This window comes from Penaeus vannamei, chromosome 17 (assembly GCF_042767895.1).
Source record: "Penaeus vannamei isolate JL-2024 chromosome 17, ASM4276789v1, whole genome shotgun sequence".
Taxonomy (NCBI): Eukaryota; Metazoa; Arthropoda; class Malacostraca; order Decapoda; family Penaeidae; genus Penaeus; species Penaeus vannamei.
The window spans coordinates 24,093,056-24,116,691 of NC_091565.1; the positions used below are offsets into that span (position 1 = coordinate 24,093,056).

At 44.9% G+C, this 23,636-nt stretch overlaps 2 protein-coding genes across 2 annotated transcripts in view; one reads left to right on the forward strand and one right to left on the reverse strand.

Annotated features, from left to right (window-relative positions):
* The window catches only part of Arv1 (ACAT-related protein required for viability 1), a gene marked incomplete in the record, with an annotated part of 17,753 nt that extends 16,900 nt beyond the window's left edge, over window positions 1–853 (reverse strand). Inside the window, 1 exon segment of the mRNA XM_070132128.1 lies at window positions 712–853. Within this exon segment, the coding sequence (XP_069988229.1) occupies window positions 712–816 (105 nt within the window).
* A 134-nt stretch (window positions 854–987) lies between these two features.
* Window positions 988–20,740, forward strand: LOC113809108 (ATP synthase subunit g, mitochondrial). The gene is made up of 3 exons (XM_027360595.2): window positions 988–1,148; window positions 20,041–20,201; window positions 20,540–20,740. The coding sequence occupies exons 1-3, from the start codon at window positions 1,109–1,111 to the stop codon at window positions 20,636–20,638; spliced, it is 300 nt and encodes a 99-aa protein (XP_027216396.1). The 5' UTR covers window positions 988–1,108; the 3' UTR covers window positions 20,639–20,740.
* Window positions 20,741–23,636: the final 2,896 nt, after the last annotated feature.

A 23,636-nucleotide genomic window follows, 5' to 3' on the forward strand; every position in this document is an offset into this window, starting at 1 on the left:
TCATGGCAGGATAGAGTGCACACAAACTAGATGCATCAAGAAAGGCACAAAACCCGCTGTGCTGACGAGGGTAGGCCACCGCCGCTCTTCTGTTCATGGTATATCTTGTTCATCCTAATTATACTACAATTGTCTCTGTATACAATGCTGACTGTGACACAGTTAGTATGCTGATTCAGTGGGAATGTTACGAGATCGACCAGAATTGTGTAACGCTCTCGCCTGCAAGGAATATGTGGTGGAGGTTTTGTTTCCTCGGTGGGGGTTGGGGGCGGTAGCCTAACCTGGGGGGATCACAGGGGGTACAGCCCCCTGCAATGAAAAGTCGTGTGAATATCCATGGTTATTTTCATAGTGTATTATATTATCAGTATCATTTAACCCCGCATTTTCCCTGGAACCTTTCATGCTCTCCCCTGATATCGGGGCCAGGTTTGCCACTAACAGGGGGGTTTCCGCGCAAAAAAAAACTACTTATTTGCATTGAATAGAGTGAGAGGAATCCAACGATACCCAAATCATCGATATCGGAGCGGCGGAGGTAATATAGAAAATTACCGTTTTCTTTTCTTGTAATTAAAATATGGGTGTCAACATTAAAGCCACTGCGGCTGATTTGGAGTACTGTGGACCTCTGTATAGTAATTTTTCTTACTTCCATGATATCAAGATCGCTTAAATTCATGACGTAATTAGGTATGTAAAACTCACACACTCAAGAAGCTTGATGAAATTTCCATCGGTTCTCTTGACAAGTGCCTTAGCAGGCGATGTGCAAGAGACACACACAAATAATTTTTTCTCACCGGAAACCATCTCTTTGGACGTAAACAAATCGTTTAAGAAGACTTAGAGATAAGTGAGGAATTAAAAATCGATAAGCTGATCAATGTAGCCCATAAAATCCTTTGACTATTTCTATTTGTCTCTTTTTCAAAGTCTAAAGTAGGTGGAATTAACTATTTTCATAATAAATTTCGCTTTTATAGTCCCTGCAGGAAGGGATTTCTGGTCGAAAAGTATTATAGGAACCCCCGGGCGCAGGCGCACCGTCCCGTCCACCGGCTGGTTGTTCTCATCTCTCGTCAACGGAAGACGCACATCCAAAATGAGCAAGCTCATTGCCAGAATCCCAGCCATGGCCAAAGGTAAGGATTCCCTTAAACTAAGTATGGATAAATAAAACACATAATGGCAGTGCTGTATGATAGACAGTTATTGTCGAAACTCATAGCAATCAAACGATTTGCATGCTCGGTTTCCTCAGTCCATGTAGTCAGTTGTATCATCATAGTCACTTTTTGGTAAAATTTCAGATTCTGCCAGCCTCCTCCTTTCGAAACGATTGTTTTTGGAATGGATAATTCCTTCGCTGTTTAGCACTGTAATGCTGTTGTTCTCCGACGAATCTGAATGCTTGAGCAGTGACGTAACTTGTACTTCCCGACGTCAGAGTTGCTTAAGGGGACCGTCCCTGAGAGAGGGGGGGGAAGGGGGTTAAATTGAGTTAGATAGCATATAGTATAGGTACATGGATGAGGAAACTACCAAACGAGTATATTTTGTGAAATATATCTAAAAAAAAAAATGTATGTTTTGTGTCCTTTTACACACGAAATATAATACAATACAAAAGCAATAAATCCTGATTACACAAAAATATCCAATATCCTGAGCATGCGGCGCCTATGTCTGCTGCGTAGGAATGCCCAGGAGCCTGAAGAGCGAGGTACATTTTCGTCATTTGTAGGTGAATAAGAGCCCGCTGTAGCTTAACCTATGATATATCCTACTATTTCTTCCGCTCTATAAGATGGCGGTGTCCATTTCCCTCTATCACCGCGCGTCACACAAATGGATAACCTCATTTCTTCATAATTTTCAATTTTATGTAAAACTTGCGGCGCTGCTCACATCGGGCAGGAATGCGCTGCGCCGCATGGACATGGCGTCCTCCATGGAGCTGCTGCTGTGCGCAAATCGAGTCAAATCACACTCCCAAAAGGTTAGTGGGCAATACTAATTTAGGCTTCTGCACTACATATACCGAGGAAAGTATAATACTGTTATTGACTAGTGTTCGTACATGTCAGTGAAGTTCATAAAAATGTGGGGAGCGCAAAGGTTGTGCTTTAATTGAAATTCAAAAGTTGGCTCTCTAAGAGAAAAAACGGAATAATTTGTTTCACTATGCCATTAGTTACAAGGAAAATTTTACCTTTATTGGACATAATAAACGAAATTAAGAAATTTTTCTATATTTTTAAAATAGCCACTCAATATCAGTAGATGTAAAAAGTAAGTGCGCAAAACGATCAGCTTTTCTTAACCAATAGCCACCAGGGGGCGAATGTGTCGCGCGGGAGTCTTAAACCGCCGTAAAATAATGGCCGGCAGGGGGAATAAGTGTCCCGCGGGAATTTGAAGTTACAAGGTAATGCGACATGCGCGGGACATTTTTGTTTCTATTATGCACGATCGCAGCGATGGGCTTCCTATTAAACAAACATAGAATACTATATGCGCGATAGGTAAGTTTCACTACTGTCCATAGAAGGAAAGTTCCGCCCTTTGGTTAAAATATAAATCTGCGTAATTAGTCTTCCTGTACTTTTGATCATATATTTACATATATTTTTGTTAACACGCACTTTAATGCGCGTTTTAACATACTGTGCATTGTATGGGTAAGTTGAGCATCGTCCAATAAGCGTAACAGACTAGCCTTAATACAGAAAATGGAAGCCACAGCAAACATTTGACCGGATACTTAAATGTTCGAGAGGGCTGTCAGGTAAGTTGTTAAATAAAGACTATGCTGAATGTTTTGGGGTAGTTGAGAGAGTGAGTGAGTGAGTGAGTGAGTGACTGTGTGAGTGAGTGAGTGGCTGTGTGAGTGAGTGAGTGGCTGTGTGAGTGAGTGAGTGGCTGTGTGAGTGAGTGAGTGGCTGTGTGAGTGAGTGAGTGAGTGGCTGTGTGAGTGAGTGAGTGAGTGGCTGTGTGAGTGAGTGAGTGAGTGGCTGTGTGAGTGAGTGAGTGAGTGAGTGGCTGTGTGAGTGAGTGAGTGAGTGAGTGGCTGTGTGAGTGAGTGAGTGAGTGAGTGGCTGTGTGAGTGAGTGAGTGAGTGAGTGGCTGTGTGAGTGAGTGAGTGAGTGAGTGGCTGTGTGAGTGAGTGAGTGAGTGAGTGGCTGTGTGAGTGAGTGAGTGAGTGAGTGGCTGTGTGAGTGAGTGAGTGAGTGAGTGGCTGTGTGAGTGAGTGAGTGAGTGAGTGGCTGTGTGAGTGAGTGAGTGAGTGAGTGGCTGTGTGAGTGAGTGAGTGAGTGAGTGGCTGTGTGAGTGAGTGAGTGAGTGAGTGGCTGTGTGAGTGAGTGAGTGAGTGAGTGGCTGTGTGAGTGAGTGGCTGTGTGAGTGAGTGAGTGAGTGAGTGGCTGTGTGAGTGAGTGAGTGAGTGAGTGGCTGTGTGAGTGAGTGAGTGAGTGAGTGGCTGTGTGAGTGAGTGAGTGAGTGGCTGTGTGAGTGAGTGAGTGAGTGGCTGTGTGAGTGAGTGAGTGAGTGGCTGTGTGAGTGAGTGGCTGTGTGAGTGAGTGGCTGTGTGAGTGAGTGGCTGTGTGAGTGAGTGGCTGTGTGAGTGAGTGGCTGTGTGAGTGAGTGAGTGTGCGACTGTGTGAGTGAGTGAGTGTGCGACTGTGTGAGTGAGTGAGTGTGCGACTGTGTGAGTGAGTGAGTGTGCGACTGTGTGAGTGAGTGAGTGTGCGACTGTGTGAGTGAGTGAGTGTGCGACTGTGTGAGTGAGTGAGTGTGTGACTGTGTGAATGAGTGAGTGTGTGAATGAGTGAGTGTGTGACTGTGTGAATGAGTGAGTGTGTGACTGTGAATGAGTGAGTGTGTGACTGTGTGAATGAGTGAGTGTGTGACTGTGTGAATGAGTGAGTGTGTGACTGTGTGAATGAGTGAGTGTGTGACTGTGAATGAGTGAGTGTGTGACTGTGAATGAGTGAGTGTGTGACTGTGAATGAGTGAGTGTGTGACTGTGAATGAGTGAGTTTGTGACTGTGAATGAGTGAGTGTGTGACTGTGAACGAGTGAGTGTGACTGTGAGAGTGTGTGAACGAGTGAGTGTGACTGTGAGAGTGTGTGAACGAGTGAGTGTGACTGTGAGAGTGTGTGAACGAGTGAGTGTGACTGTGTGAGTGTGTGAACGAGTGAGTGTGTGAACGAGTGAGTGTGTGACTGTGTGAGTGTGTGAACGAGTGAGTGTGTGACTGTGTGAACGAGTGAGTGTGTGACTGTGTGAACGAGTGAGTGTGTGACTGTGTGAACGAGTGAGTGTGTGACTGTGTGAACGAGTGAGAGTGTGACTGTGGGAACGAGTGAGAGTGTGACTGTGTGAACGAGTGAGAGTGTGACTGTGGGAACGAGTGAGAGTGTGACTGTGGGAACGAGTGAGAGTGTGACTGTGGGAACGAGTGAGAGTGTGACTGTGGGAACGAGTGAGAGTGTGACTGTGGGAACGAGTGAGAGTGTGACTGTGGGAACGAGTGAGAGTGTGACTGTGGGAACGAGTGAGAGTGTGACTGTGGGAACGAGTGAGAGTGTGACTGTGGGAACGAGTGAGAGTGTGACTGTGGGAACGAGTGAGAGTGTGACTGTGGGAACGAGTGAGAGTGTGACTGTGGGAACGAGTGAGAGTGTGACTGTGGGAACGAGTGAGAGTGTGACTGTGGGAACGAGTGAGAGTGTGACTGTGGGAACGAGTGAGAGTGTGACTGTGGGAACGAGTGAGAGTGTGACTGTGGGAACGAGTGAGAGTGTGACTGTGGGAACGAGTGAGAGTGTGACTGTGGGAACGAGTGAGAGTGTGACTGTGGGAACGAGTGAGAGTGTGACTGTGGGAACGAGTGAGAGTGTGACTGTGGGAACGAGTGAGAGTGTGACTGTGGGAACGAGTGAGAGTGTGACTGTGGGAACGAGTGAGAGTGTGACTGTGGGAACGAGTGAGAGTGTGACTGTGGGAACGAGTGAGAGTGTGACTGTGGGAACGAGTGAGAGTGTGACTGTGGGAACGAGTGAGAGTGTGACTGTGGGAACGAGTGAGAGTGTGACTGTGGGAACGAGTGAGAGTGTGACTGTGGGAACGAGTGAGAGTGTGACTGTGGGAACGAGTGAGAGTGTGACTGTGGGAACGAGTGAGAGTGTGACTGTGGGAACGAGTGAGAGTGTGACTGTGGGAACGAGTGAGAGTGTGACTGTGGGAACGAGTGAGAGTGTGACTGTGGGAACGAGTGAGAGTGTGACTTGTGGGAACGAGTGAGAGTGTGACTTGTGGGAACGAGTGAGAGTGTGACTTGTGGGAACGAGTGAGAGTGTGACTTGTGGGAACGAGTGAGAGTGTGACTTGTGGGAACGAGTGAGAGTGTGACTTGTGGGAACGAGTGAGAGTGTGACTTGTGGGAACGAGTGAGAGTGTGACTTGTGGGAACGAGTGAGAGTGTGACTTGTGGGAACGAGTGAGAGTGTGACTTGTGGGAACGAGTGAGAGTGTGACTTGTGGGAACGAGTGAGAGTGTGACTTGTGGGAACGAGTGAGAGTGTGACTTGTGGGAACGAGTGAGAGTGTGACTTGTGGGAACGAGTGAGAGTGTGACTGTGACTGTGGGAACGAGTGAGAGTGTGACTGTGACTGTGGGAACGAGTGAGAGTGTGACTGTGACTGTGGGAACGAGTGAGAGTGTGACTGTGACTGTGGGAACGAGTGAGAGTGTGACTGTGACTGTGGGAACGAGTGAGAGTGTGACTGTGACTGTGGGAACGAGTGAGAGTGTGACTGTGACTGTGGGAACGAGTGAGAGTGTGACTGTGACTGTGGGAACGAGTGAGAGTGTGACTGTGACTGTGGGAACGAGTGAGAGTGTGACTGTGACTGTGGGAACGAGTGAGAGTGTGACTGTGACTGTGGGAACGAGTGAGAGTGTGACTGTGACTGTGGGAACGAGTGAGAGTGTGACTGTGACTGTGGGAACGAGTGAGAGTGTGACTGTGACTGTGGGAACGAGTGAGAGTGTGACTGTGACTGTGGGAACGAGTGAGAGTGTGACTGTGACTGTGGGAACGAGTGAGAGTGTGACTGTGACTGTGGGAACGAGTGAGAGTGTGACTGTGACTGTGGGAACGAGTGAGAGTGTGACTGTGACTGTGGGAACGAGTGAGAGTGTGACTGTGACTGTGGGAACGAGTGAGAGTGTGACTGTGACTGTGGGAACGAGTGAGAGTGTGACTGTGACTGTGGGAACGAGTGAGAGTGTGACTGTGACTGTGGGAACGAGTGAGAGTGTGACTGTGACTGTGGGAACGAGTGAGAGTGTGACTGTGACTGTGGGAACGAGTGAGAGTGTGACTGTGACTGTGGGAACGAGTGAGAGTGTGACTGTGACTGTGGGAACGAGTGAGAGTGTGACTGTGACTGTGGGAACGAGTGAGAGTGTGACTGTGACTGTGGGAACGAGTGAGAGTGTGACTGTGACTGTGGGAACGAGTGAGAGTGTGACTGTGACTGTGGGAACGAGTGAGAGTGTGACTGTGACTGTGGGAACGAGTGAGAGTGTGACTGTGACTGTGGGAACGAGTGAGAGTGTGACTGTGACTGTGGGAACGAGTGAGAGTGTGACTGTGACTGTGGGAACGAGTGAGAGTGTGACTGTGACTGTGGGAACGAGTGAGAGTGTGACTGTGACTGTGGGAACGAGTGAGAGTGTGACTGTGACTGTGGGAACGAGTGAGAGTGTGACTGTGACTGTGGGAACGAGTGAGAGTGTGACTGTGACTGTGGGAACGAGTGAGAGTGTGACTGTGACTGTGGGAACGAGTGAGAGTGTGACTGTGACTGTGGGAACGAGTGAGAGTGTGACTGTGACTGTGGGAACGAGTGAGAGTGTGACTGTGACTGTGGGAACGAGTGAGAGTGTGACTGTGACTGTGGGAACGAGTGAGAGTGTGACTGTGACTGTGGGAACGAGTGAGAGTGTGACTGTGACTGTGGGAACGAGTGAGAGTGTGACTGTGACTGTGGGAACGAGTGAGAGTGTGACTGTGACTGTGGGAACGAGTGAGAGTGTGACTGTGACTGTGGGAACGAGTGAGAGTGTGACTGTGACTGTGGGAACGAGTGAGAGTGTGACTGTGACTGTGGGAACGAGTGAGAGTGTGACTGTGACTGTGGGAACGAGTGAGAGTGTGACTGTGACTGTGGGAACGAGTGAGAGTGTGACTGTGACTGTGGGAACGAGTGAGAGTGTGACTGTGACTGTGGGAACGAGTGAGAGTGTGACTGTGACTGTGGGAACGAGTGAGAGTGTGACTGTGACTGTGGGAACGAGTGAGAGTGTGACTGTGACTGTGGGAACGAGTGAGAGTGTGACTGTGACTGTGGGAACGAGTGAGAGTGTGACTGTGACTGTGGGAACGAGTGAGAGTGTGACTGTGACTGTGGGAACGAGTGAGAGTGTGACTGTGACTGTGGGAACGAGTGAGAGTGTGACTGTGACTGTGGGAACGAGTGAGAGTGTGACTGTGACTGTGGGAACGAGTGAGAGTGTGACTGTGACTGTGGGAACGAGTGAGAGTGTGACTGTGACTGTGGGAACGAGTGAGAGTGTGACTGTGACTGTGGGAACGAGTGAGAGTGTGACTGTGACTGTGGGAACGAGTGAGAGTGTGACTGTGACTGTGGGAACGAGTGAGAGTGTGACTGTGACTGTGGGAACGAGTGAGAGTGTGACTGTGACTGTGGGAACGAGTGAGAGTGTGACTGTGACTGTGGGAACGAGTGAGAGTGTGACTGTGACTGTGGGAACGAGTGAGAGTGTGACTGTGACTGTGGGAACGAGTGAGAGTGTGACTGTGACTGTGGGAACGAGTGAGAGTGTGACTGTGACTGTGGGAACGAGTGAGAGTGTGACTGTGACTGTGGGAACGAGTGAGAGTGTGACTGTGACTGTGGGAACGAGTGAGAGTGTGACTGTGACTGTGGGAACGAGTGAGAGTGTGACTGTGACTGTGGGAACGAGTGAGAGTGTGACTGTGACTGTGGGAACGAGTGAGAGTGTGACTGTGACTGTGGGAACGAGTGAGAGTGTGACTGTGACTGTGGGAACGAGTGAGAGTGTGACTGTGACTTGTGGGAACGAGTGAGAGTGTGACTGTGACTTGTGGGAACGAGTGAGAGTGTGACTGTGACTTGTGGGAACGAGTGAGAGTGTGACTGTGACTTGTGGGAACGAGTGAGAGTGTGACTGTGACTTGTGGGAACGAGTGAGAGTGTGACTGTGACTTGTGGGAACGAGTGAGAGTGTGACTGTGACTTGTGGGAACGAGTGAGAGTGTGACTGTGACTTGTGGGAACGAGTGAGAGTGTGACTGTGACTTGTGGGAACGAGTGAGAGTGTGACTGTGACTTGTGGGAACGAGTGAGAGTGTGACTGTGACTTGTGGGAACGAGTGAGAGTGTGACTGTGACTTGTGGGAACGAGTGAGAGTGTGACTGTGACTTGTGGGAACGAGTGAGAGTGTGACTGTGACTTGTGGGAACGAGTGAGAGTGTGACTGTGACTTGTGGGAACGAGTGAGAGTGTGACTGTGACTTGTGGGAACGAGTGAGAGTGTGACTGTGACTTGTGGGAACGAGTGAGAGTGTGACTGTGACTTGTGGGAACGAGTGAGAGTGTGACTGTGACTTGTGGGAACGAGTGAGAGTGTGACTGTGACTTGTGGGAACGAGTGAGAGTGTGACTGTGACTTGTGGGAACGAGTGAGAGTGTGACTGTGACTTGTGGGAACGAGTGAGAGTGTGACTGTGACTTGTGGGAACGAGTGAGAGTGTGACTGTGACTTGTGGGAACGAGTGAGAGTGTGACTGTGACTTGTGGGAACGAGTGAGAGTGTGACTGTGACTTGTGGGAACGAGTGAGAGTGTGACTGTGACTTGTGGGAACGAGTGAGAGTGTGACTGTGACTTGTGGGAACGAGTGAGAGTGTGACTGTGACTTGTGGGAACGAGTGAGAGTGTGACTGTGACTTGTGGGAACGAGTGAGAGTGTGACTGTGACTTGTGGGAACGAGTGAGAGTGTGACTGTGACTTGTGGGAACGAGTGAGAGTGTGACTGTGACTTGTGGGAACGAGTGAGAGTGTGACTGTGACTTGTGGGAACGAGTGAGAGTGTGACTGTGACTTGTGGGAACGAGTGAGAGTGTGACTGTGACTTGTGGGAACGAGTGAGAGTGTGACTGTGACTTGTGGGAACGAGTGAGAGTGTGACTGTGACTTGTGGGAACGAGTGAGAGTGTGACTGTGACTTGTGGGAACGAGTGAGAGTGTGACTGTGACTTGTGGGAACGAGTGAGAGTGTGACTGTGACTTGTGGGAACGAGTGAGAGTGTGACTGTGACTTGTGGGAACGAGTGAGAGTGTGACTGTGACTTGTGGGAACGAGTGAGAGTGTGACTGTGACTTGTGGGAACGAGTGAGAGTGTGACTGTGACTTGTGGGAACGAGTGAGAGTGTGACTGTGACTTGTGGGAACGAGTGAGAGTGTGACTGTGACTTGTGGGAACGAGTGAGAGTGTGACTGTGACTTGTGGGAACGAGTGAGAGTGTGACTGTGACTTGTGGGAACGAGTGAGAGTGTGACTGTGACTTGTGGGAACGAGTGAGAGTGTGACTGTGACTTGTGGGAACGAGTGAGAGTGTGACTGTGACTTGTGGGAACGAGTGAGAGTGTGACTGTGACTTGTGGGAACGAGTGAGAGTGTGACTGTGACTTGTGGGAACGAGTGAGAGTGTGACTGTGACTTGTGGGAACGAGTGAGAGTGTGACTGTGACTTGTGGGAACGAGTGAGAGTGTGACTGTGACTTGTGGGAACGAGTGAGAGTGTGACTGTGACTTGTGGGAACGAGTGAGAGTGTGACTGTGACTTGTGGGAACGAGTGAGAGTGTGACTGTGACTTGTGGGAACGAGTGAGAGTGTGACTGTGACTTGTGGGAACGAGTGAGAGTGTGACTGTGACTTGTGGGAACGAGTGAGAGTGTGACTGTGACTTGTGGGAACGAGTGAGAGTGTGACTGTGACTTGTGGGAACGAGTGAGAGTGTGACTGTGACTTGTGGGAACGAGTGAGAGTGTGACTGTGACTTGTGGGAACGAGTGAGAGTGTGACTGTGACTTGTGGGAACGAGTGAGAGTGTGACTGTGACTTGTGGGAACGAGTGAGAGTGTGACTGTGACTTGTGGGAACGAGTGAGAGTGTGACTGTGACTTGTGGGAACGAGTGAGAGTGTGACTGTGACTTGTGGGAACGAGTGAGAGTGTGACTGTGACTTGTGGGAACGAGTGAGAGTGTGACTGTGACTTGTGGGAACGAGTGAGAGTGTGACTGTGACTTGTGGGAACGAGTGAGAGTGTGACTGTGACTTGTGGGAACGAGTGAGAGTGTGACTGTGACTTGTGGGAACGAGTGAGAGTGTGACTGTGACTTGTGGGAACGAGTGAGAGTGTGACTGTGACTTGTGGGAACGAGTGAGAGTGTGACTGTGACTTGTGGGAACGAGTGAGAGTGTGACTGTGACTTGTGGGAACGAGTGAGAGTGTGACTGTGACTTGTGGGAACGAGTGAGAGTGTGACTGTGACTTGTGGGAACGAGTGAGAGTGTGACTGTGACTTGTGGGAACGAGTGAGAGTGTGACTGTGACTTGTGGGAACGAGTGAGAGTGTGACTGTGACTTGTGGGAACGAGTGAGAGTGTGACTGTGACTTGTGGGAACGAGTGAGAGTGTGACTGTGACTTGTGGGAACGAGTGAGAGTGTGACTGTGACTTGTGGGAACGAGTGAGAGTGTGACTGTGACTTGTGGGAACGAGTGAGAGTGTGACTGTGACTTGTGGGAACGAGTGAGAGTGTGACTGTGACTTGTGGGAACGAGTGAGAGTGTGACTGTGACTTGTGGGAACGAGTGAGAGTGTGACTGTGACTTGTGGGAACGAGTGAGAGTGTGACTGTGACTTGTGGGAACGAGTGAGAGTGTGACTGTGACTTGTGGGAACGAGTGAGAGTGTGACTGTGACTTGTGGGAACGAGTGAGAGTGTGACTGTGACTTGTGGGAACGAGTGAGAGTGTGACTGTGACTTGTGGGAACGAGTGAGAGTGTGACTGTGACTTGTGGGAACGAGTGAGAGTGTGACTGTGACTTGTGGGAACGAGTGAGAGTGTGACTGTGACTTGTGGGAACGAGTGAGAGTGTGACTGTGACTTGTGGGAACGAGTGAGAGTGTGACTGTGACTTGTGGGAACGAGTGAGAGTGTGACTGTGACTTGTGGGAACGAGTGAGAGTGTGACTGTGACTTGTGGGAACGAGTGAGAGTGTGACTGTGACTTGTGGGAACGAGTGAGAGTGTGACTGTGACTTGTGGGAACGAGTGAGAGTGTGACTGTGACTTGTGGGAACGAGTGAGAGTGTGACTGTGACTTGTGGGAACGAGTGAGAGTGTGACTGTGACTGTGGGAACGAGTGAGAGTGTGACTGCGGGAACGAGTGAGTGAGAGATTTTGAGATTGAGTTTGTGAGGGTGGAGAGAGACTAGTAAATACGTGAATAACGCATGCTGATATCTCTGGTTTTACCGGTCAGATATGTTGACGTGGCTGAACGTCAGGTTGAAATGATAGCATGTGTAGACCAGAACCCGTATATACATTTTAATCAATAAAAACAGTAATACGTCACCCATCATTGGCGCTGAGATATCCCCTGAGAGAGTGAAAACCGCACTGGACAGTATTGACACAGGCCTGGCCCTTATGGTGCATAAATAGCACAGTCACTCCACAATGTACAGTTTCTTTAATGAAAAGTGCTTGGATCCTTTAGCCCCCCACCCCCCTCCAGCGTCGGTTTTGGTAATTGTTGAAGACCGCGACGCACCCTCGCAGAGACTAAGTCGGAAAAAATGATGTGTTTCTGCATGAAATCCTATGACTTCATCGATTTTCGACATTGTTTCTTTTGCAAATGAATCGTTCAGGAGATCGAGTACCATTTCTCCATCGACGACATTGATTTGATAGTCCTGTTAGCAGGGGAGGGCATGAAGTATATCAGGGAAATTATGGGGTTAAACAAGGTTAAATAAGAAGAATAACGATAAAAAATGTGTTAAACTAGCACAAAAAGCGCTTAAAATCGGCCAATGAAACTCTACCGATGTAAACGCCATCTTTGAAAGTTTATGGACTGATGCGAAATAAATCAAAAACTCTGCGGGAACCCAACCCACATTTCTGTAAAACTCTACGGGAATTCACATGTTCCAACCCCCAAAAACGTATTGACCAATAAACCAATATATCAATATAAATTATAAAAGTACTTGGATCCTTTAACCCCCCACCCCCCCTCCAGCGTCGGTTTTGGTAATTGTTGAAGACCGCGACGCACCCTCGCAGAGACTAAGTCGGAAAAAATGATGTGTTTCTGCATGAAATCCTATGACTTCATCGATTTTCTACATTGTTTCTTTTGCAAATGAATCGTTCAAGAGATCGAGTACCATTTCTCCATCGACGACGTTGATTTGATAGTCCTGTTAGCAGGGGAGGGCATGAAGTATATCAGGGAAATTATGGGGTTAAACAAGGTTAAATAAGAAGAATAACGATAAAAAATGCGTTAAACTAGCACAAAAAGCGCTTAAAATCGGCCAATGAAACTCTACGGATGTAAACGCCGTCTTTGAAAGTTTATGGACTGACGCGAAATAAATCAAAAACTCTGCGGGAACCCAACCCACATTTCTGTAAAACTCTACGGGAATTCACATGTTCCAACCCCCAAAAACATATTGACCAATAAACCAATATATCAATATAAATTGCCGTGACTAGGCGTGCCCTTTGGGCGCTGCCCAAGGGGAGGGTTGACGGGGCAACACCCCCCAGGACACATTCTCTCCACCATGGTATGTACGGCAAGACAGAGCTGCATTCACACCGTAAAATAATAAACCAAATACCTTTATATCCGGAAACATGAAACTTTCGTTTCTTTGTACTGTTGGTATTACTTTGATTTTAATCACCTTTTTCGTCCTTTGGAGCTCTTGATGGGCTCAGATATAAAACTGGGATGGTTACTGAAGTCTAACCTTCGATGCCACTGTAAAGGTCTTAAAAAGAACCCAGAATCAACACCACACTGGAAACGCAACATTTCTCACCAGCTTTCAATCTCGAAATGAGCGGTATGGTGACCTGTCAATCTGCGGCTGGAGCAAGAAAGTGTGAAACACTCGATGCGCAGGATTCGATATGAGGGTATAGATAAATATATAAATATGTAAATGAAGTATAATAACATTACTGAAAGACTTTAAAGGTATAAATGCATACCAGCAGACACAGACAATTAGCCAAATATTGTTTTGACAAGCGCATAATGATACATGGACTAGTTCGCGAATGCAAAAATGCATCCGTGGGTCAGTGTCGTGTTTTTCCTAGCAAGGTAAACAAGCTCATCGACTTTGAATTTGGAAGGCGGCTGCGTGTTATATTTTCGTCATTTAGCGTTGACTGTAAGGCCGGTGCATCTTAAACTATACGCTATCCCCTTCTATTTTTCCCCGCTCTATATGATGGCGGTGTTCATTTTCCTCTATCTACGCGCGTCGTGGTCTTCAACCTCTACCTCGGTTTTGTGTAAGAGCTACAAGTGGCGAGACATTACTTACTTGACATTGAATTCCACGTGTTACTTTGCGGGTAAGTGTAAAAAGAAAAACCAGTGCCAACATGGAGAAGTGTGAGGAGTGTAATTGGAACTACTTAGACTTTATACAAGAATTCCATAAGGAGGACGATAAATCGATAACATTTTAAAGAAAGCACGGTGTACTACCATCTGCAGTAGAGTGCCGGCACTGTCAGTTACCGTGCAAATATCGTGAAAGTGAACACCTGGGGTATTGCGGCGCTGGAAAAAATTGCAAGAACGAAACATTGCAGGAGTTGCGCCTACTCCATAAGCAATTACGCTGGCACCTTCCTTCAAGGGACTCATTTGCCTCCATCAAAAATTTTGATTTTTGTAAATCATTGGCTCCAAAAATTTTGGAACCACAAAACTGTCATAACTTGTTTGAAAATATCGAGTGCTACTAGTGTGGACTGGAGGAGTTTCTGCTCCGAGGTAACTGAAAATTGGCTTCAAAATCAGAAGCCAATAGGAGGTGCCAGCGTAATAGTAGAGGTTGATGAGATGCTCAGTGTGTGGCGCAAATACAATCGCGGGAGGCTGCTGAACCAAGTGTGGGTGTTCGGGGGGATAAGAAAGAGACAAAAAATCATTTTTTAGTGCCCCTCGACAAAGAAGACAGGAGTGCAGAAACGCTTATCCCCTTAATAGAAAAATACACAAGAAAGGGTAGTGTATTAATTAGTGACGGCTGGGGAGCCTACTGCCAGCTAAAAGAACTGGGATATATGCACAGAGTGGTTATTAATTCCAAGTATTTTGTCAATCCCCAAGACGCGTCCGTGCACACCCAGACAATAGAGCGTCTCTGGAGAGACGTAAAAGAATGGGTTAAGACTCCTGGCACGAGAACAGAATATCTATCGCATTATTTTTCTCGGTACATATTCATTAAAGATTTTAAAGAGGCTGCCCTCCATAATTTTTTTAACGAAGCCGCCAAGCTGTATCCGCCTCAAGGCGAGAAAAAGCGCGACATTTCGACCCTGGTGACCTTGGTGTCCACAAGGGACAATGACTTTGTGCGCCGGCTGTGACTATGGGTATGGTGATTTTGTGCTGAAATTTGTGGGAAATACAGAAAAAAAAATTAGAATATGTGCGTGATCATAGTATCATATTGAAAACACTGAACTGTTCAAATTGTGGCAGTGAATGTAGAATAGACTACCGAAGAAAAGACTTCCACTGCGACAAATCTTGTGCTAAAGGGCACAAGGAAAAACGCTGGTGTGCATTTTCCTGAACAATTTTTAAAGGCACCTGGTTTGATAAATCAAAATTGGACGTTGAAAGTAATTTACGATTTTGTAATTTATTTCTAAGGAAAGGATTTTCCTATGAACAAATTAGAAATGAATTGAAAATTAGTGACAACTCAATGAATGAGTGGTCAAGTTTTTGTGGGGAAGTGCTTATATATTGGTGTATGTGAAACAGAGCATTGATTGGGGGCCCAGGAAAAATGGTCGAAATTGATAAAAGTAGATTCGGCAAGAGAAAATACAATGTAGGGCGTGTAATAGAGGGCCAGTGGGTGTTTGGTGGCTTTTGCCGTGAAAGTAAAGACCTTTTTTTTTTTTTTTTGTCCCCGTTGAAAAAAGGGACTCGGCCACCCTGATTACCATTATTAAAGACTATGTGCTACCCGGGACCACAATAATTTCAGACTGCTGGAAAGCCTATGATAGACTAGAGGGAGAGGGCTTCAATCACCTCAAAGTTAATCATTCACATAATTTTGTCAATCCCAAAACAGGCGCCCATACAAATAATGTTGAGAGGAAGTGGAGGGACGCAAAATGCACAGTTCCACAATTTGACTGCCGGAAAGCACATTTTGTTGGGTACCTCGCGAGAGTGATTTTCTTTAAAGCTCATCCCGAGACAAGCGGCTGCACCATTTTCTGCTGGCTGCTGCCGAGTTGTACCCTCCATCTCTATAAAGTAAGCTAAATATTTTGGGGGAAGGGGGTGCGGGAGCTTGCCCCCGGTAGGAGGTTATAAGGGAATACTTTGTCTGTATATTTGGAGGGTATACTGTCTGTACGGTGAAATATCTTCAGGGAAGGGGGTCCGGGGGCTTGCCCCCGGTAGGGGGTTAGGAAGGTATATTACGTCTATACGGCGAAATACCCTCAGGGAAGGGGGTCCGGGGGCTTGCCCCCAGTAGGGAAATACCCCAGGGAAGGGGGACCGGGGGCTTGCTCCCGGTAGGGGGTTAGGTAGGTATACTACGTCTGTACAGCGAAATACCCTCAGGGAAGGGGGTCCGGGGGCTTGCCCCCTGTAGGGTAATACCCCAGGGAATTGTCTGGGGCTTGCCCCCGGTTGGGAAATACCCCCTGGGAAGGGGGTCTGGGGGCTTGCCCCCGGTAGGGGGCTAGGAAGGTATACTACGTCCGTACGGCGAAATATCTTCAGGGAAGGGAGTCCAGGGGCTTGCCCCCGGGAGGGGGTTAGGAAGGTATACTACGTCCGTACGGCAAAATATCTTCAGTGAAGGGGGTCCGGGGGCTTGCCCCCGATAAGGGGTTAGGAAGGTATGCTTTGTTTGTGCAATGATCTTTAAGAAATTTCTTTGACATTTTGGCAACACTGACATCGACGCGGTGCATCTTGCAGCGATGGGTGAACAAAAAGTTAATGTTTATCAACTATTTTGATTTTAATGTTATATTTCCTCCTTTCTTTTATTGATAATCTGAATTTCGGCTCGATTTGTTCATTTTATGCTTTCACTTTGTCATAACAAAGTTTGGCTCAGGTTTTTCATTTTTACGCTTTCTTTATCTTTATTACGAAACTTGGCTCGGGTTTTTCATTTTTACGCTTTCTTTATCTTTTTTATTACGAAGTTTGGCTTGGGTTTTCGATTTTTTCAATATTTTCACTTTTCATTTCACTATTTCTCCTGTGTGTCCCCCCCCCCCCCTTCAACCCCTGATTCCCCACGGGTCCCCCAAGATTGATGGGGATAGAAGAAGAAAAAAATGAAAAATAGGCGCGGCTGTCTTACTTAGAATTACCGGTTTGTGCACTTGTTGCGATTCTTTTCTGTCACCCGCGCTCATTTAGCGCCCTACGCATTATTATTGAGATTGAGACCCACCCTTCATAAGTTTTTCCGTGACATGCCCACAACGTCATCCTGGTCCCATTCGTTATGGCAATTTGATTGCGCGCGTGGTTATTGTACACCGATTTAATGGCGATAGACAAAAGAATTTAACGTTTAATATTCATCATTAATACTGCGTTTGGTAATTTTCTGCCTGCGTTTATTGTAAAATAAGATGTAAAGAAATAGTTACTAGCATGCAAATGTTTTATATATATATAAATATAAAGATATATATATATATAAATATATATATAAATATATATATATATATTATGTATATAAATAAATATATATATATATATATATATATATATATATATATATATATATATATATATATATTTATATATTTATATTCGTGCAATATGTAATGTGTGTAATACGCCGGTTCTCGTTATAATCTATTAAATTTTACTAACCTTCTATTGCCGTACCTCCGTATACTTCGTCAGATATTGTTGATGTTATAGTTTTTCTGCAGGTAAAAGCAAATAGCGATTTATCAACATATCAGCTGGCTTTATATTTTCCAATATTTCACACTCAAACCCTTCTCACACAGTTGACAGCAGACACTAAACGCTTTTTTTGCCCGGCTGCACACTTTCCGAAAATAGCGAGTTCTGATTGGTCAAGAAATACTGATGTCATTTTCCTCAGTTTTCATTGGCCAGGATTTGTCGCTGTTTATCATACAGTATAATTGCTACCTTGCCAGTAATTGCTATTTAAGCATGGTGTTCCTGTCTTACCCTTTCACACACGATTCATTTAATATCGCCGATTCTTAATAAATGTGCGTCGGAGTTCACGAAAACACGTATTTTGTGGCGTAATAATGTTTTATATATATGTATACAATGGAAATAAAACATCTAAGTACAGATTTACATTTCTTACATAATTTCATTCACTATCAGAAGAAGTACTCTCATCGAGAGGAACTGTGGTTGGCAGGGGCTGGTCCTGCTGATCCCCGCCTTGCGGCAGGTATAATGATGCCACTTCAACAAAAAAAGAATTCAACGGGGAATTACATTTTGCTTGGCAAAACACTGTGCTCTCACAGGAATTCTATAGCATCATTTTTCTCAAAATAATCAGATATTACACTATAGTAGTGAGGGTTACACCCGACACACCTGAGATCCATGATGGCAAAAGATTCATTATACTCGCTTTACTCTACCACTATTAATACCTGTTCCACACACGGTGTCTTGTGATTGGTTAAGGGGACCGTCCCAAATGGACGGGGGGGAAGGGGGTCAAATTGAGTTGGTTAGCGTATAGTATAGGTACATGGATGAGGAAACTACCAAACGAGTATTTAGTGCCTGCTATGGCTTGTTGTCTTGCAGTCGACACGCGAGTCCCTCAGCACCCGGAGAGGTACGTCGCTAATGAGTGCCCAGGTACACCTTTGTGGACTTTTGCTTGCGGCAATCGTGCATACGTCATTTAATTATGATATTGCGCATAGATATGAGTTCGTGAATGTTCAAGGAACACTTTTATACCAATATTAGGATAAAATTATATCACCGTGATTTATGACGAAATATTTTGTGAAATAAAAAAAAAAAAAAAGCAAGTTTCGTGTCCTTTTACACACAAAATATGCTTTGATCGAGACTCCCTGGTAATATGTTTTAGTTCACGAGGTAATATGTACATATATCACATACGAAGCACTAATGTTTAAAAATAGCCTCATAAGGAAGCATTGAAATATTTCCGTTACATTTCGCTCAATGGTCGGTACATCACAGCAGGGGGCAATTTGAATTGAATTGAAATTGGTAGTTACTGTTGTAAAGACTAATTCAGTACGAATGTTACATAAATGTCAGATTTTTAAACTTCAGATGTATAAGCGAGATACAAATTATTTCATGTTGAAGATGATAGTACTCAGTAATACCTATTCTTTGTCTGGCGTTCAAAAAGCTATCGCATCCGTTTCGTGCGTTCCCGATAAAAATGAATATGTTAGACGTTACCGTAAGTCTTAGGCACCATAAATTGGCAAATATCCCACAACACCTAGGCGTCTGCTTGATTTTATGTACTTCTTAGTAAAGATAATGGGTGCAAATGAATAATCATAAACTCTACACTTGTTCTCCTTTGCAATCTGTTAATATTGACAATTACCAAAGAAAATGGTATGAGAGGGATAATTATTTTATTATTTAGATGTGAAAGTTATTGTTGGCCTACTAAATGATGATAATTAATCTTTTTAACTTTATGTGCATGCGTTTACGTACATATCCTCCTTGAAAATTATAAACACCCAGTGACCTTTACAGAATAGTGTCCCTATTGAAAATGAAAATTCCTATTGACTTGGTAATCATTGCATTGCAAAGTACACTAAATAAGCATTTATATATATATATATATATATATATATATATATATATATATATATATATATATATCATTGGATTCAGAGAAAAATAACAGATAACAAACTTTGGCAAGGGGCCAAATACAAAACGCTGTAGCTCCGTGATTTTTTTATGAATCTTCGGTACATCCCAACTCACGTAATTTTCATGCGATTCAAATGCAGTTTGTTGCTTTCACTAGAGCCTCGGTGTCCCAAGGCCATGTAAAAGGCCGATTTTGAATTTTTGCCTTAATCAAAAAATATTTTAATGCTGAAAAAAAAAAAAATAGTTCTCTGTCAAGCTGTCCCCCGCCAAAAAAAAAAAAAAAAAAAAAAGGAAATTCGAAATTCGGCCTTTTACATGGCTATAGGATAGGGTTGATCTAACACAAGTATTTTTGGGGGAATATTCTGTGAAGAACTGTGATAGTTTGGATGTACCGAAGACATACCCAAAAAAAAACCAGCTATTTTTTTCAACTTTTTTTGGGGTGCCCCCCCCCCCCCCCCCAATGGGGAAGCAAAGTTAAAATTTGTATATATAACGGAGCGCAATTCTTTACTCTATATCATGCAAAAAGAATCAATCAGATATCTCTAACCGATATTTTTTTATGATGCAAAGAGTAGGGAAAGGTGGCCATTTTCCGGGACGGTCCCCTTAAGTGCCTGAATATAATTCCATTGTGATTCACAAATGTATTTTTTCCTTACAGCTGCTGTGGAGTCGACAACCCCCAAGCTCAATACCTTTGTTCGTTATGCCAAGGTTGAGCTTGTCCCACCCTCCCCAGCTGACTTGGGTGCTGTAGCTCAAGGCCTCGGTAACATTGTGAAGAGTGCACAGACTGGCGCATGGAAAAACCTTACAGTTAGGGTTAGTAAAAAAAAAAAAAAAAAAAAAAAAGAGAGAGAGAGAGAGAGAGAGAGAGAGAGAGATCTATTTTGATTTATTTCACATGTTACAAGCTGATGAACTTGGTTGCTTTCAAATTCTGTAAGCAGTGAAATATTTATATTAGATATTTATTAATGTACTGAAATTCAGTTTCGTCACATAAAATAGTTTAGGAAAGTTATGTAATTGGACTGTATAATTTTTTATTTATTTATTTTTTTATGCTTTAAAGAGGAACTTCTGTATTGAGTATATCGAGGCAAACTGTACATTTTACTGATGTGAAATGCAGCTACTAACAAGCATTATTTATACAGGAGGCTACCCTGAATACCCTGGTTGCTGTCGAGGTGATGTGCTGGTTCTTCATTGGAGAGTGCATTGGAAAGGGCTCCCTTGTTGCCTACCAGGTGTAGAAAGACACTAGAGCTTGTGTACTAGATTTATGTCTGGGGAATCATGTATATTTAGAGCAGTGTTTTTGAATTGTACAGCTAAATAAAGAAGTTTCTATTTCATTCCTTTTTCATTTGATCACAAATAGCTTTTCTGTTGTTCAATAGGGGCGGTTATCGTGATGTCAACAGAGTAATCACCTGATGAATCAGAGGCATTGGTGGGCAAAAACAACGAAATCCCACGGACATCGTCACTTTTTTCACAATTTTTATTAGATTCACATCTTTTTTCATCCTTTTCTGAGAATCTTTGACATGGTAAACAGTTGCATTATTATTGGATGTGCAAATGGACAGCAAAAAGGTTCAACTTTGAGTTTTAATTGTTTTCCGAAAGACCCAGAGAGGAGGAGGCTTTAGCTATCAATTGCAAGAACTTTGATCCAGGCACCTGGTAGTAATGTGAGAGTTTGTGCTAATGATACATATAATTTTTCTATAAATATATTCTAAAATTTAAACGGTTATGGTATATCGTCATAACTTTTTCTAGGGGATGTATTTCCCCGTAGTTAGGCGTAGGCCTAGGCAGTGGTAAATGTGGGTGACTGACTGGTTACTAATGAGTATCTTCTTTCACTTAAGTTTCAATTAATTTGATTTTAAAACACCTTAGAAAAGTCTGGCTATAACGTACGGAAAATATTGATAAAATCTGTTTTGATCAACTTTTCGAAAAACCAGGCCTAAAAGGCAGAGCGAGCAAGAAAGAATTTCACAAGTTCAGGAGAATTTAATCCTATTACTACAAACCAGTCTTGTTATAAAGATTATTGGGTACTTGTACCCTCCCAGAGATTTGTAGGCCTTTAATTCTTTTTGTGTGTAAACACCAGGTGTTTGTATAAAGTACAGATACATATCACCAAAATATCAGGCCATCCTGTGGGGTTGTCTGACCAAATATCTGGGAACCTTTTCGTACCCTTGGAGTTTTGCAACTTTACTTTACGGCTGTTTTTCACTGCCGAAGCAAGATTTATAATACTCCAACATTTTTCTCACAGCTGATTCTTGTTTTTACCCACCAGTGAGATGTGTATAACTATGTAATGTTTTTGTTTGGTTGACCAACTGATTTGATGATCTATATTTTGTAATCCATGGGGCTGGGTAAGAAATAGGAAGAGATGACTGTGGTGCTGAATTTTGTTTGTAGATGTTTGCTTGTATAATTTTACCCACCAATCCCATACCCTTAGTTGTCTTGGAGGGCCTTAAGAGAAGTAGTTTGAGGCCCAATGTTGGGGCTTTAACCTGCCCTCGGTTGAACCTATTATGCATGGCCTTCTCCCCCCCCCCCTCCCCTTCTCCAGTCTCTTTTAAGATGTGAGCTGTGTTGAAAGGATGAAAGCACTGTTGTTCCACAGTCTGCAGCCCTCCTATGTGCCTAACCTAACCATAACCATTCTGACTGTACTGCGCAGTCACACATGTGCCAGTTGTGGTGGCTCCAAAATGTATTTTTAGGGGCTGTACTACATACAAATTGAGATTGAAGTAGCAGTCCTAAGCTTTAAACTTAGTCTTACTTTATGAGTAGTCGGGTAGGAAGCACGGTGACAAGATTTGTCTTGATACCTACTATACTGTAGTGCTGTCCTTCACTCAGCCCCTCCCCCTTCTACTCGAGATGTTTCTACTTCTCCTCCAGTATGCTTTCCTCGTACTTACGTTTTCACTTGTATTTCCTCCCTCTCTTAATCAATTTATTTTGCCTTTCTAAAGTCTGACACCCCAATCTCTGCTCATTGCATCAGACAATCTAAGTGTTCCACCCCATCTTCTACCTCTTCCTCTGCCCCTCAATCGTGTGCCTTATGTTTTCCCCCTCATAAGAAAACCTTCATTTTTTAGACCTCCTCAGCCAACTCCTTTTTAGAAACTCTTTAGGTCATTCAAAACTAATCAAGGGGATTCCTGGCTTATCATGGCCAGTAATGAAGTTGTATCCTTATGAGGGGCACTGAGGCTTGAACCTTTATCAACTAGCCCCACTGATTTCAAATCTCAGTGCCTACTGTTACCTCAGTCCAGTCGCTTACCCAGGTGATTACTTAACCTCTAGAAAACATTCTCTCTCAACTTACCCATCTTCACCCAAGTCTTCTTCATCTGCTGCCCCTCCTCTCTTATTACTATTAACCCTTGCTGTCAACCTCCCTATTGTACTACCTCACTCAATGCCACTCCCTCTATTATAATATGTCCTCGTCCTTCTACCCCACCTCTACAAACCTCTTTTGAGTACTCTGTTCAGCCCAGCCAAATGGGATCAGTATTTTGAGTCCCTCAAGAACCCTTTACTCCGACAAGGCTTTTCTCTTCCAGCAATGTTTCCACAACCGTTCCAATCGCTCCCGCCTTATCAGTTACATTTGAATCCCATCTTTTCCTAAGACTTCACTGACAAACCTATTCCTCCCTTAATACTTGTATTGAAACTGTTCTTGCCGACTGCCATGTATACGACGAGGTTTGGTCAGATTGTAGACTGCCTCGTTTACTATGATGCAGTGCCGCCCCAATCCCTTGCTCGTTGTTGTCGTGGGGGGCTTGCCGGAGACTAAGACCCAATGTGGGTATTTCCCCTGCCTAGGGCCTCATCCCTCGACTCATCTAATATTGCATGGTCTTTTCCCCCTCCAGCTTTTTGTTTCCATCCCTTCTCCAACCCCTTCTATCTACTTCCTAAGGTGTAAGAGCCATGCTGAAAGAATGAAAGGCTGACCTAGTGCCACTCCTGAACAGCCTGCGGGAACTATGGGTACGGTACTCCTGACTAATCTAGCCCTTACCTTCAAGAGCATGAGGGTGGACCGTTTATGCCGTTTTATATAATCCAGGTTCCCCATGACCAGTAATGAAAATGTAATCCCTTTATTAGAGGCAATGAGGCTTGCCCCTTTATCAAATAGCCCCAACCCATGCTCTCCTTTGACCACGGCTCCGAACA